The following is a 14,854-nucleotide window of genomic DNA, read 5'->3' as shown; positions in this document are numbered from 1 at the left end:
TTTTTTCTAAAAAAATGTTTAGGGGTACTCTCATTTTCCTACTCACATTGAAATACTGCTCCTCAATGTGGCCAAACTTAGATTCACAAAATGTTTAGGGGTATGCGTACCCCTGCGTCCCGCCAGAAAAAAGCACTATGTATAATTATGCATGAGGCATGTTGTTACTTAAATCTTTACAATTTATGAGGTGCGGGGGAATAGTTGCAGAAATTAAGATTTCTGATGATAGAAACTGAGTCTTAATTTTAAGGTGGGAATATATTTTTAGAAAACATTGTCCTTGAGTAAGAGTAATGATTTGCTTCTTTTCTTCCCGCTGCTAATTTATAAAACATTGATCTAGTGTTCAACCTAACCAACAACATTGATGTAGAAAACACAAGAAAGAAGATGGAGATGTATCAGAAAGAAAACAAGGAAGTCATTCAGAAAAATAAGATCAAACTGGTAAGTTGCTTAGGGTTGGCTTTTTTTTGTTTTGTTTACAGTTCTTCTTTGGATTATTTGCCAAAAGAAACAATGGAATTTTTTAAATAAAAAAAAGCCCTAGTTCTGTCTAGTATCTAAAATAGTAGAGAAAGCCTTAGTCTGCTATAGACAGTCTTCTGAATGGGTAAAGTAGTGGCTTAAAGAAAGCAAGCTAAGTTTGAACAAATTTAAGGCATGTTCTTTGGGCTGGAGAACAAAAACAAAAACTATATGCAGTGGTTTTTTTTAAATTTTATATGTAGCATTCTGAGTCTGTCTTGTAATTAGAGCAAACACACAGGGAAGCTGAGCTGGCACCCATATTCAGAATGAGTAAGGAGACATGCGAGGGAGTTGTGCTTTAGTACCTGTTGCTGTTTTGCAAGTCTGAAGCTTAGCCCACACATCATTCTAAACATACTGAGGAAGGAGACAGCAATTCCTTGGCTGCTTTAGAGTATTTGAGACTCAGCTTAGTTCTGAGTTATTTTGTGTGCGTGCGTGACCGACCTCTGTCACTTCAAATTGCAAGTGGGTGATGGAGGGGACCCAGCGAATTCTACTCAAAAAATAATTTTTAAAACCCCTTTACATAGAAAACTAGCATCTCAGGCTGGATTCTCCCCCCTGGATATGCTAGCTTCCTATCTGGAGGCAAACCTTTTTGCTTGTTTGTGTTGAGTTGCATTCCATCACGTTGCCCGCCCTGCAAGGGTGGTCTGAAGTGGTACAGCCTAGGCACAAGTTCGCCACCTCTGGAGAACGAGCCTTTGTGATGTTCTGAAACCTCGCAATGGCTCAGTCAGAGGCTTGCTCTTCCCCTTTGTTTTTCTGCTGCGATGGTCCTTGTTGAGATACCCTTCTCTTAGGCTTCACCTCCCAAGTGCTCACTGTTTTCTCTCTCTTAGTCCCGAGAGCAAGAGGAGCTGGAAGAGGCTCTGGAGGTTGAGCGGCAGGAAAGCGAGATCAGGCGGCTTCTTATACAAAAGGAGGGGCAAATGCAACAGATGCTGAAGAGGAAGAACAAGCAGGACCTTCTCGATAAGCTGGTAGGTGATGAAGCACCCAGAAGGGCATCTCAATTACTTAATACGGAAATGGGCAGGTTCTCTCTCTCTCTCTGTTTGTCTGGCTTATTCCCATATCATGCCACCAAAGACCAATGACCTTCTCTTAAGTACCCACTCCCAGAAAGGTGATATTCCCACACTAGGCTACTTAGAGTTGCTGGGGAAACTCGGCTAGATGGGCAGGGAATAAATAATTACATCATCATCATCATCGCCATGCTTTGTTCAGTCACTTTTTGATGGGACATCCACATAACCACCAAAGCCCAATGATCATAGAATCCTAGAGTTGGAAGAGACCACAAGGGCCATCCAGTCCAACCCCCTGCCAAGCAGGAAACACCATCAAAGCATTCTTGACATATGCCTGTCAAGCCTCTGCTTAAAGACCTCCAAAGAAGGAGACTCCACCACACTCCTTGGCAGCAAATTCCACTGTCGAACAGCTCTTACTGTCAGGAAGTTCTTCCTAATGTTTAGGTGGAATCTTCTTTCTTGAAGTTTGAATCCATTGTTCCGTGTCCGCTTCTCTGGAGCAGCAGAAAACAACCTTTCACCCTCCTCCATATGACATCCTTTCATATATTTGAACATGGCTATCATATCACCCCTTAACCTTCTCTTCTCCAGGCTAAACATACCCAGCTCCCTAAGCCGTTCCTCATAAGGCATCGTTTCCAGGCCTTTGACCATTTTGGTTGCCCTCTTCTGGACAGGTTCCAGCTTGTCAGGATCCTTCTTGAACTGTGATGATGATTCTGCATTTTCCCTGAGGATCTGCCTTTTCGCAGACTGCAGCAACTCTTGATTTTTTCTCTTCTTCCCCAGAAGAATGGGTTGCACAGACCATAGCACACAGCAGAACTGCAACACCCCAGATATTGTGGGAAGTTGATTGCAATTCCTTTTGCAGCTTGCAATGGAAGAGCGGCGATTAGATTGCATTAGGAGCTACCCACCTGGCAGTGGCTCTTTTTTTTCAGTTTGTACACACAGTTTGTCTCGGTGCATAGGCTTTGTATCCCACCCTTCTTCCCAAGGAATTCAGAGTGACGCATGTCTCCTTGTGTTTTATTCCTCGCAGCAATCCTGCGATGTAGGTTAGGCAGAGCACAGACGTCGCTCAGCAAGTCTCACCACTGATGGGGGTTTGAACCCCAGCCTTTCTGGTCCACGTCCCATACAGTAACCAATTATCCCACACTGGCTCAGTGGGCTGGAGCAGGAGAATGACCGATTTATTTTGGAGACTGGCTCTTTTTCTGTCTTTCACCCCCTGCCTCCAGAAGAGATTTTCCATCAGTCTGTCAGTACAAGACTGGTCATCGGGCTATGTCAGATCTCTTTAAAAATACACCTTGGCTACTCTGTTGGCACCATGGCCCAACCTGAATTTTCATTTTAGTCACATGGTTCCTCCATTGCACCCCATAATGTTCACTTCCCGCTTCTCCTCTCCTCTGGGTCTCTTGTTACGAGCACACCAGCTGGATTTCACTTTCTTCCTGTCTTGCAACCCCCCCCCAAAAAACCCCCAACAACACTTTTTATTGTTTTGCTTTAATAGTCCTATCCAATTGTTGATGTGTTTTTATTTCTGTTCTGTTTCCGTTCTTCCTTTGGGCTGAGCACCTGAACTCCTTATCTGACCCTGAGGGATAGCCACTGAAACGAGAAGGGGATTTAGTGTCAGGTGATTTAAGAGGTGGTTTTATTGAGCGGGGGGGATATACCCAGGGAGAACCTCACTTGGGAGCAAGGGGGCATGTGGATATTTTTTTTATTTTTTAAAGGGGAGGTATTGTATTTTTAAATTATTCTTAGATGTTAGATGTTTCGGCATGCTCCCCTTCTTGGATGTTGACAGAAAAAGGAAATCCTGTGTAGCCTTTGACCTTGCAGGCAGCAGAACAGTATAATGTTTTAAAGACCTTGCAACCTGCTCAGGGTCTGGCTGCTTTCCCTCCTTCCCTTTTTCTTTTCTTAAGTCTATAGTCTCTGTCACTTCCCCTGTAGTATCCAAGTGGGTATTAAGCGTATGGATGCACTTAGAGCCAAACAGGTGGGTTAGAGGACAAGGCAGGAACACACTACATGCCTTATGCAGAGTCACACCATTCGTCCATTTGGCTTAGTTGTGTCTACACTGACTGGCAGCTGCTCTCCAGGTATTCTTTTTAAACATTTTAAAAATTCATTTTCACTTTTAACATTTATCATCATCATCATACATAAATCATGATCATTTTACAAAAAGTATTCTCAGAATCCCGGAACTTCCCTCCACCCTTCCATGGTTTCCCCAGATACTCTTTTTTCAATCTCTGTTATATCATAGTCTCCATATTTTCTTAAAACTCAATTCCCCCCCCCTCTTTCTTCCCAATGTCGCAACAAATGAAACTGATTTGTAAACATGTTATGAGAGACATTGCATATATTTCTGTAACTCAAGAGAACCTTTAATAATAATAAAAAACTCAATTTTTATTATAGTTCTCGCTTCATTGCAAGTGTTTTCACAATCCTGCCAATGTTTTCAATTGTTTCCAGTGCTCTTTCAATTAACTTAGAAAATTTCCCCATTCTTTGTTAAAATTGTCCTCTTGTTCTCTGGTTTTCCCGGTCATTTTCACCAACTCGGCTTAGTCCATCATCTTTATCTGCCATTCTTCTTTTGTAGGTAGATTGTCCTCCTTCCTTCTTTGGGCAAGTAGCATCTGCGCAGCTGTTGTGAATAGTCTCTTCTGATCCATAGGTATTTCTGGACCTAAAATTCCTAGTAAGAAAGCTTCAGGTTTTTTTTTCTTTACAAAGATAACTCTCCAAGTTTCAGGCAGGAGTCTTTCCCCAGCTCTGCTTGATGATGCCAGAGGTTACTATGGAACTATGTTCCTGTTCACTTGGCAGGGACTTAGGAAATTGCCTTACCACTGGTCCATCTAGTTCAGCATTGCCAACACTGGCTGGCAGCAGTTTTCCAGGGTTTGAGGCAGGGGATATTATTCCCAGCCCTTCCTGGAGATGCCGGGGATTGAACTTGGGGACCTTCTGCATGCAAAGCAGATGCTCTTGCCACTAAGCTGCTGCATTTTCTGCTCATCTTGCAGGAAAGTATTGGGGAGGTCTAAGCAAACCTCTCTCTCTCTACTCAAAACTGCAAGGTTTCAAAGAGTGTATATGCACGGTGCTAAGTACCTCTGGCAGCAGAGAGCAGCCTGGAACTCTTAAGCCCACAGTTGTTTGGCCTAGGAATGCTGGCCTGGCATTTTCTTCCTTACAGCCACCCCCAAAAGAGTAGAAGGAATTGGACTCAGAGGGCACGATCACATACATTTTGAGAGCCAAATCTCGAGCAATAGCATCCTGTAAGCTAGGAATAGCCAATGTGGGGCCCTCCAGACATTTTGGACTACAACTGCCATCATCATTGACCTTTGCTGGCTGATGGGGGTTGTAGTACAGCCGCATCTCAATGGTATCACATTTGCCGCCCCCGTTTTAAGCTATGAGACAGGCCATTTTCCTTTGCAGCTAAAAGAATCTGGGTGGGCTAAGGGGGAATTTGCCTCTGAGCCTAGTCTCTCTCTCTTTGGGGTTCTCCTCCACCTTCTTCTCCTTCTCCTCCTTTTTTTTAAAAAAAAAGCCTTAAAGGTCCCAAGAGAGGGTCTTGAAGGACAGACTCCCCCCCCCCAAACCAATGAAACTTCGTTGTGTGTAAAATATTTCCAAAGCAGCCTCTGGTTAAAACGCAAAGCAGCAAGCATCAGCGGACCAGGACATTCCAAAGCCTAACAACAAAGCTGCTGAAATAATACTTTTGAATGGTGTGTTGTGGCAATAAGCAAAATCAAGCCGGACTCCAGGGCTGGCCGAAACCTGCAGCTATTGAAGAAAACTGCAGCTGCGATGCTCAGTACCTTCCCCCCTTTTGTAGTGTCTGAGATAATTTGCCCATAGCTTGACTTCGGGAGTTTCTGCAGTTCCCCTCCTCCACCGCAACCCCCCCCCCCAATAATCATTGGTTGCAATTGACTGGACATGAGAGCCCAAGTAAATTCAACATGATGGAAAGTAAACAACCAATATTACCTAACGCAGAAAAGAGGAATAGATGAAAATTCAGCAGCACAAAAATCCAGCGAAGAGAAAATCCACACCAAATGAGCCAGTGTGGTGTAATGGTTAGATCACCGGACTAGGACCTGGGAGAGCAGGGTTCAAATCCCTACTCAGCCATGAAGTTCACTGGATGACCTTGGACTGGTCACCCTCTCTTAGCCTAACCTACCTCATAGGGTTGTTGTGAGGATGAAATGGGGAGGAGGAGAACAGGATGAATTTTAACAAGGAGAAATGTAAAGTACTGTACTACACTTGGGCAAAAAAAATATGAAAGGCACAAATACAGGATGGGAGATACATGGCTTGGGAGCAGTACATGTGAAAAGGATCTAGGAGTCTTGGTAGACCACAAACTTGACATGAGTCAACAGTGTGATGCAGTAGCTAAAAAAGCCAATGCAATTCTGGGCTGCATCAATAGGAGTATAGCATCTAGATCAAGGGAAGTAATAGTACCACTGTATTCTGCTCTGGTCAGACCTCACCTGGAGTACTGTGTCCAGTTCTGGGCACCACAGTTCAAGAAGGATACTGACAAGCTGGAACGTGTCCAGAGGAGGGCAACCAAAATGGTCAAAGGCCTGGAAACGATGCCTTATGAGGAATAAAAGGATGTCATATAGAGGAGGGAGATAGGTTGTTTTCTGCTGCTCCAGAGAAGCGGACACGGAGCAATGGATTCAAACTACAAGAAAGAAGATGCCACCTAACCATTAGGAAGAACTTCCTGACAGTAAGAGCTGTTCGACAGTGGAATTTGCTGCCAAGAAGTGTGGTGGAGTCCCCTTCTTTGGAGGTCTTTAAACAGAGGCTTGACAGGCATATGTCAAGAATGCTTTGATGGTGTTTCCTGCTTGGCAGGGGGTTGGACTGGATGGCCCTTGTGGTCTCTTCCAACTCTATGATTCTATGAGAGCCACCTTACACCAGAGCTTCCCAAACTTTTCATGTCGCTCACACACTTTTTAGACATGCACCATTTCACGACACAGTAAATCGGTTTTACTAGTAAACTGGAGGTTAAACTAACCCCTTTCCAGCCCCGGGAAGCGCGGGGAACGTTTGCATGACACACGTGCACACTGCAGCCAGCGCATGATTGTGTCGCGACACACAGTTTGGAAAGCTCTGATCTACACCACCTTGAAATCCACAGAAGATAAAGGTGGCATACAAATTAAAATAATTAACTAACCAACCAACCACAGTCTTTGCTGGTATTCCAGTGGTTTGCAGAAAAGGGGCCATATGGTCCTTACTTGATTGGGAGTTCCGTAATTTAGGTTGAGATGCAGCAATTGTTCCAAAGTCACCCATTGAGCTTCATGGCTGAATGGGGATTTGAATTCAGTTGTCCCCAATTGCAGTGTGACCCTCTAATCCAGGCACCCCCAAACTGCGGCCCTCCAGATGTTTTGGCCTACAACTCCCATGATCCCTAGGTAACAGGACCAGTGGTCAGGGATGATGGGGATTGTAGTCTAAAACATCTGGAGGGCCGAAGTTTGGGGATGCCTGCTCTAATCATTACACATGGTCAGTAGGCAAGACGTCTCCCCCTGTACATGGGGAAACATGATGCAAAGCCCTATGTCTTTATCTCAAGTGGCAGGGGAGAAATACATGGAGGAGGCAAGCTGTAAGGTAGACATAGTCTGAAGTTCTTAACAGCTCCAGTACTAACAGTTTATTTCTTTTAATGGCTGGAGTGGGGGGGGGGAGGGTTATACTGAGTCACCAAAGTGTTTCCAACTCAGCTTTAAATGCTCTTTTAATTTATACGGGGTGGACATTGTTTTCTTACACAGCAGTTGGTTTTACTGGAAATCCATTTTGCCAGATGGCTTGCAAAAAAAGAGAGCAGTTATAAATAATCTTTATAACATGACCAAAATAGGTAACTTAATGACATTTGTGCACACATTGCTACTAAACATATCTAAATATGTTGTTAACGACTGAAAGGTAACGCGAAGGGCAGGGTGGAAAGAAGGTTCTTGTTTGTGTTTCTTTCCACCCGAAAGGGAATATTCACAACCTCCTTTGTGAATTCTCAATTAATTTTTTTCCTTAAAAGAAAAAAAATATCTCAGTTTGTATTGGTGGTGAGAACCTTGTGCCTTATGGAGTGCAGGCTGTCATTCTGATGGGATAGAGCTTAAGTAGTTCTGAATCTATAAACAAGCCCTCTGCATTCCTGATAGCAACCCTCTTATAGTCTCCTCCCCCAATTTCAGCCCGGACATGGAGGTTCAGTCTTGTAGTGAAATTCCCTCACTGCAAGAAGTGAAGTTACAGGGAACCAGGTAGAGGGCCTTCTCGGTAGTGGCGCCCTCCCTGTGGAATGCCCTCCCATCAGATGTCAAGCAGATACACAACTACCTGACTTTTAGAAGACACCTGAAGGCAGCCCTGTTTAGGGAAGCTTTTAATATTTGATGAATTATAGTACTTTAATATTTTGCTGGAAGCTGAACAGAGAGGCTGGGGCAACCCAGTTTGATGAGCGGCATATAAATAATAAAGTTACAGGTAGGTAGCCGTGTTGGTCTGAGTCAAAGCAAAATAAAAAAATTCCTTCAGTAGCACCTTAAAGACCAACTAAGTTTTTATTTTGGTATGAGCTTTCGTGTGCATGCACGAACCAAATAAGAACATACCAAAATAAGAACTTAGTTGGTCTTTAAGGTGCTACTGAAGGAATTTTTTTATTTTGTTATATAAATAATAAAGTTATTGTTGGTTATTATTAGCGTCCGTCTCTGTATGACTTCCTTGCATTATACAGAAATTGCCCACGTGCTTTTTGGGTCTCTCTTTGTGACTGTATGATCTGGAAATTTCCCCTTTCAGTTCATAAACTGTGTTTTTAAATTCCCAGGATCGCCCTAGTGGGTTTGGGTCCCTTTTCATTGCAGAGGTAGACAACGTGGTGCCTTATTATTATTATTATTATTATTATTATTATTATTATCATCATCATCATCATCATCATCAAAATATTAAACCAGAAAATACATGACCAAAATAAAAACAACCCAATAGACCCCCCCAACCCCACCCCCCCTACATTTTAAAAGGGCATAGGATGTCAACCAAAAAAACAAAAGGCCTGGTTAAAAAAATAATGTTTTTGTCTGGCGCCCAAAGGTGTATAATGGAGCCAGGCGAACTTCCCTGGGGAGAGTATTCCACAGATAGGGAGCCAATGCAGAGAAGGCCCGTTCTTGTGCTGCCACCCCCTGGACCTCTCGAGGATGGACCACTCTGAGGGCCTCAGAAGATGATCTCGGGGTCCGGGTAGGTTCATATGGGAAGAGGCGGTCCTTGAGGTATTGCGGCCCTGAGCCGTTTAAGGCTTTATAGGTCAAAACCAGCACTGTGAATTGGGCCTAATTGGTAACCAGTGGAGTTGGACCAGGATCGGTGTAATATGCTCAAACCGTCTTTTTCCGGTGAGCAACCGGGCCACTGAATTCTGCACCAGCTGAAATTTCCGAACTGTCTTCAGAGGCAACCCTACGCATAATGCATTGCAGTAATCTAACCCTGAGGTTACCAGAGCACAGACAACAGGAGTTAGGCTATCCCTGTCCAGATAGGGGCATAGCTGGGCTACCAGCTGAAGGTGATGGAAGGCACTCTGGGCCACTGAGGCCACCTGAGCCTTGAGTGACAGCAACGGATCCTGGTGTACCCCCAAGCTGCGACCTGCTCCTTCAAAGGAAGTATAACCCCATCAAGAGCAGGCAATCTCTCACCTATCTGGTCTAGGGAACCGCCCACTAACAGTGCCTCAGTCTTATCTGGATTGAGCTTCCGTTTGTTGGCTCTCATCCAGTCCATTACCAAGGCAAGACACTGGTCCAGCACTTCCACTGCCTCACCTGCAGATGTAAAGGAGAAATAGAGCTGAGTGTCATCAGCATACGGCTGACAGCGTACTCCAAACCTCTGGATAAACCCACCCAGCGGTTTCATGTAGATGTTAAACAACATAGGGGATAGGATTGAGCCCTGCGGAACCCCACATCGAAGGTTCCATGGGGCTGGAAAGCTTTCCCCAAGCAACACCATCTGGGAACGACCATCCAAGTAGGACTGGAACCACGTAAAGCGGCACCACCTAACCCCTAGTTTGGACAGTCGCTCTAGAAGAATACCATGGTTGATGGTATCGAAAGCCGTTGAGAGGTCGAGAAGAATTAACAGGGACATGTTTCCCATGTCTCTCTCTCTTGACAGAGGTCATCATACCGGGTGACCAAAGCAGTTTCTGTGCCAAAACTGGGCCAATCCAGCCCCTAGATGTCGCTGGACTATAACCCCCATAATCACCGGCCAATGGCCATGCTGCTGGGGGTTGATGGGAGCCTTGCCGCATCTGGAGAGTGGTCTGCTTGCTACTCCTGCTTAACAGCACTCTAGCCTTGGCGATGGCCAGTCCTGTCTCCTCTCCCATGCCTCCTTGCCTGGCTATTTCTGCCTCTGTACGCTGTAGAGAACAGAAGCGGAAGGATCTCCAGGGTCATTTTAAGTTTGATGATTCAATTGTTCTGTGAAATAATATTGGGAGATGGCAGCTGAGAGCTTGAAGAGTAGATGGTGTTTATATATACACATTTACTCACATGTCAAACGAGAGGTTTGGAACAAGGCTTGATTGGCAGGTAAGCTCCGGACTGGGGGGGAAAAAAATACTGCTGCTTCACGCAGTGCACTGTTTATTTCTTTAACATATTTACTCAGTCGTGGCTTTCAGAGGGGTTTACAAAGTGACATTAAAATAAAACAAAGAGAGAATTGAGCGGCAGTTTAGGATATCCAGCAAAAAATATAGGCAGAACTAAAGAGCTTTGGAAACCAAATTTTCGCCTGGTGCTGAAAATAAAAACAATGCCAGGAGAATCTCCCTGAGAATGGAGTTCTACAATCTGTGGGGCCACCACTGAAAAGCCCCTCTCTACTTTCACCCCATTCCTGACTTCAATGTTGATGCTGATGGGCACCCAAAGCAGGGTTTCCGAAGCTCATCTGAAGCCAGGCAGATTCATCCAGGAGAATGTGGTCCTTTAAAATTTTGTACCCTGACCCCTTGCAATTGAGGGCTTTGTAGGGTACAACCAACGCTTTGAATTGTGCTCAGAAATGCACCAGTTTCCAGTGGTGCTGTTCCAAAACTGGCACAATCTGCTCTGTATGAGCAGTAGGAAAATAAGAGCTTTGCAGCTGGATCAATGTAGGGAAAAGCGTGAAGCCAACCAATGCTTCTCTTGATTCCTGCAGCCCCTGTTAACTCTGTTGGGGCAGCGAATCACAACAGCAGGTGTCGGCCAAAATCACGATGCGGGAAAAACTGGGAAGCCAGCCATTGCCTCTACATAGCTCCATCCTTATTTCACACTTTGTGATACATTGGTATATTGCGATATTTCGCTGGTGCTATATCATGATGTTGAAAACCAGATATTGCCCAGCCCTCCTGCCCACTTGTGTTTTCCTGCAACTGGTGTTCACCAGCAGTCTGCCTCTGATAATGGTATTGGTGATGATGATAATGATAATGATAATGATAATTTTATTATTTATACCATCATGACTAGCAGCCATTCCTAACCTTATCCTCCAGGAGTTTTTCTCAAGCCATATCATCACATGCCCTGTCCTGCCCCACAGAAATGGAGCAGGAAAATGTGCACTGTGGTACTACATAATCCATTTTCCTAACTGCATACAGTGGTACCTCATGTTGCGAACGGGATCCGTTCCGGCGGCCCGTTTTGCAGGGCGGCCTCTGCAAAAGGTTGTTTTCTGCTGCTCCAGAGAAGCGGACACGGAGCAATGGATTCAAACTACAAGAAAGAAGATTCCACCTAAACATTAGGAAGAACTTCCTGACAGTAAGAGCTGTTCGGCAGTGGAATTTGCTACCAAGGAGTGTGGTGGAGTCTCCTTCTTTGGAGGTCTTTAAGCAGAGGCTTGACAAGCATATGTCAAGAATGCTTTGATGGTGTTTCCTGCTCGGCAGTGGGTTGGACTGGATGGCCCTTGTGGTCTCTTCCAACTCTATGATCCTATGAAAAGGCTGCAACATGAAGCGCCGCATCTGCGCACAAGCGTGACGCAATGTGGCGCTTTGTGTATGTGCAAAGCGTGATTTAGCGCTTCTGTGCATGCGCGCAGGTCATGGACACACCGAACCCAGAAGTAACCCATTCCGGGACTTCTGGGTTCGGCGTGTCCATAACCTGAAAAGATGCAACATGAAGTGGACATATCCTGAGGTATGACTGTATTAGGAGGAGGGGAGGAATCTGCCATTTTTGGCCTCAAGCCCACGGCAGGCATTGCATCTACCTGTAGTTCCCGTCAAAGCTCAGGAGTCAGTTCAGCCAATAATTTGATTTCTTGTTCCTTGGTATGCAGAGTGCTTGCCCGCATTAACAATCCTTCTGTTGTTGCTCTTGCTCATAAAAATTTAAGTAATTTTAACTTGTTTTTGAGCAACTTTCATTGCTTTGTATGTGCACGCACGCCCATTTTCCTTTAAAATGGGAAAGGTTTTGACTGGCCTCCCTAAAAAGAAATCACTAAAGGAGAAAATAAATATGCTGTTGGTTGCGTGTACAATAGCGCCATTGTGCAAAAGGGGAGCGAGGATCACCTCCAAACGGCCTCAGGTGAAATCTAATGGAGAACCAATTTGAAACTGGATGGAGTTCATTGGTTGAAAGAATGCGTCTTAGATAAACATCTGATCCAAGTTAGATGACTTTCTGTGCTGCTTGTTTTTGTGATTAAGTTCTAATTATTATTACTTAAAAAAACATTTTTAATACATAATGGCTGCATTTGGCCTTCTGAAATAAGGAGCTTGTTATATTGTCATTTAATGTGGAATCTATAAAAATGGCTGTTTGCAAGTCCCTCTGATTTATGAGGCTAATGCAGCTTTTTCTTATTACTGAAAGTGATCGTTTTCTGGTAAACCAGGAGTATCGAGCCGTGTCCTGTTCTCCTGAAAACAGCCTTTTGAGATGCAATTTGTCATTCTAGGAATATACGGCACTAATGGTGAATTGTTTATGCCTTTTAAATATTTTACTCTGTCTTATTTTTCTCTCTCTCCTTAATTCCATTTACAGGAAAGTTCTCATCTGCCTGCTTCTTTGCTGTTGGCCCAGCACAAGGACAGGTCTACCCAACTCGAAATGCAACTGGAGATTCCCAAACCAGTCAAGCCAGTTGCATTTTCAACTGGCATCAAAATGGTAAGGCCAGACATCTTTGTGCATGTGTGTGTGTGTGTGTGTGCGTGGCGGGGGGGGGGAGAGGGATGAGTTTTCTACATTCTGCATCGCAGTCTTTAGCTCTTTCAGTCTTGGTCTTTGAGATCTACATTTGACTTGCCTTTAACACCATGCCAGCATCAAACTTTGTGGTAGCACTTAAGTAGTGTTGGTATAATGTAAATTTGAAGGCGGTGGTTAAAAGAATAAAGGAGGGGGGTCATTATTATTTATTAAATTTCTATAGCACTCTTCATCCGAAGATCACAGGCCGGTTTACAATATGAAAAAACCCCAAAATACATTATGTGCTTCACTGGTGCGTGCAATCTGGTGTGAACCAGGTTTCCACGTGGTTATTGTAAACATGAGTGTCGCCTATTCTGAGTGGGCTTGTGATGGTGGAAGTAGGCAGCGGAACCAATGGGGGCGGGTTTGGACTAGAATCCCTTCCAACATTCTTTGGGTTCTACCCAACAAAATGGTTCAATTGGCATAAGGCAGGGGTTGCCAACTCCGAAGAGACTGCGATCTACTCACAGAGTTAAAAACTGGCAGTGATCTACCCCCTTTTAGGGGTTCAGGTCAAAGTTGTTGAGATTTTTTAGGAAGGAGGAAGGCCCATTTTTAGGGCTTCAGGTCAGAGTTGTTGAGCTTTTCTGAGGTGGGAGGAAAGCCCTCTTTTTGGGAGGTGAAGGGCTAAAATGTTGAGCATTTTTTAGGGGAGCCAAAGTTCTTGAGCTTCTAGGGGGGGGGAGCCAGTGATCTACCACAGGCGTCCAGTGATCTACCAATAGATCACGATCTACCTGTTGGACATGCCTGGCATAAGGGACTCCACTGACATAATAGAACTTTCCCTCCCTCTCCTCCCAGTGTGTGCTCTCCATGCCCCCTGCAAACTGTTTTGGAGGTTCCACCCAACCCCCTGGAGTAGATTTGGAGGGTGGCATGCAGGGAGAGGACGGGAAGTTGCCTTGTGCAAGCAGATATCCTTGTGTTGGCCAAACAACTTCATTGGACGCAAACTGATGAGTCTTAAGTGGTGTTTGCACAATCCGTAGGTACACAAGAACTCCATGATTGCGCAAGTGACTCTGCCATATTTTCCGGTTGCTCAGTAGTTAACAAAGCCACAAGTAGCTTTCATTTGGGTAATGACTTAATCTTCTGTGCTGTTTAAACACTCCTTGCTCCCTTAATTCAAACTAAAAAAAATAGGGCTGATTGCATGCTATGTTGAAATGCTTTTCTTTTTCTTTCCTCCCTCGATGTTAGCCCTCCAAAGCTTTCCTTGCTTGTTTTAACACATTTTTGTTGGTCCCCTGTAGCAAAATTCATTGTATGGAGATAATTACTTAATTCCTCAAATATCCCAATGCCATTTGGAGCAGTTTTATCTGGAACGTCAATCTTGTAAACGGTGAAGAGGTTCAGCATGATTTCTGTAAGAACACTTCAGATAATTGGCAGCTAAAGCAAGCTGCAAACTTTTTTTACTCTTACAGACATGTTGGCCAAACTCTTGTTTGGATGCTCTGGACTTCTGGGGTCCGTGTGTCCAGCCCATATTTTGGCAAAAGGGATCTTAACCTGGGATTCTTGATTTTTCATGGGGATCTAGCTTCTGCATAGCACTTTGCTTCCCCTGCCTACTACTCTATACAGATACATATCTGGCATAGAGAGAATTCTCTGCAGCAGGAATAGGGAAACTCAAGACCGGGGGCCAGATATTGCCCTCAAAGCCTTTCTTGGAACTCTCCCCAGGCCAAATCATGTTTTTAGATATGCTGTAAGCCGCCCAGAGTGGCTGGGGAAACCCAGCTAGATGGACTGGGTATTAATAATAACAAGAAGAAGAAGAAGAAGAAGAAGAAGAAGAAGAAGAAGAAGAAG

General features: G+C 44.5%; 1 protein-coding gene across 2 annotated transcripts in view; it reads left to right on the top strand.

Annotated features, from left to right (window-relative positions):
- The window catches only part of MNAT1 (MNAT1 component of CDK activating kinase), a 124,863-nt gene that overhangs the window by 38,393 nt on the left and 71,616 nt on the right, over positions 1-14,854 (top strand). For both annotated transcript variants that reach the window (XM_088674091.1, XM_035104252.3), the window contains 3 exons: positions 347-450; positions 1,380-1,520; positions 12,812-12,937. In XM_088674091.1, the coding sequence (XP_088530217.1) occupies positions 347-450; positions 1,380-1,520; positions 12,812-12,937 (371 nt within the window). The remainder of the gene's footprint in view (positions 1-346; positions 451-1,379; positions 1,521-12,811; positions 12,938-14,854) is intronic.

The sequence above is a fragment of the Zootoca vivipara genome, chromosome 1 (assembly GCF_965207765.1).
Source record: "Zootoca vivipara chromosome 1, rZooViv2.hap1.1, whole genome shotgun sequence".
NCBI lineage: Eukaryota > Metazoa > Chordata > Lepidosauria > Squamata > Lacertidae > Zootoca > Zootoca vivipara.
Note: the sequence above shows the minus strand (reverse complement) of the source record. Positions and strands in the feature narration are given on the sequence as shown.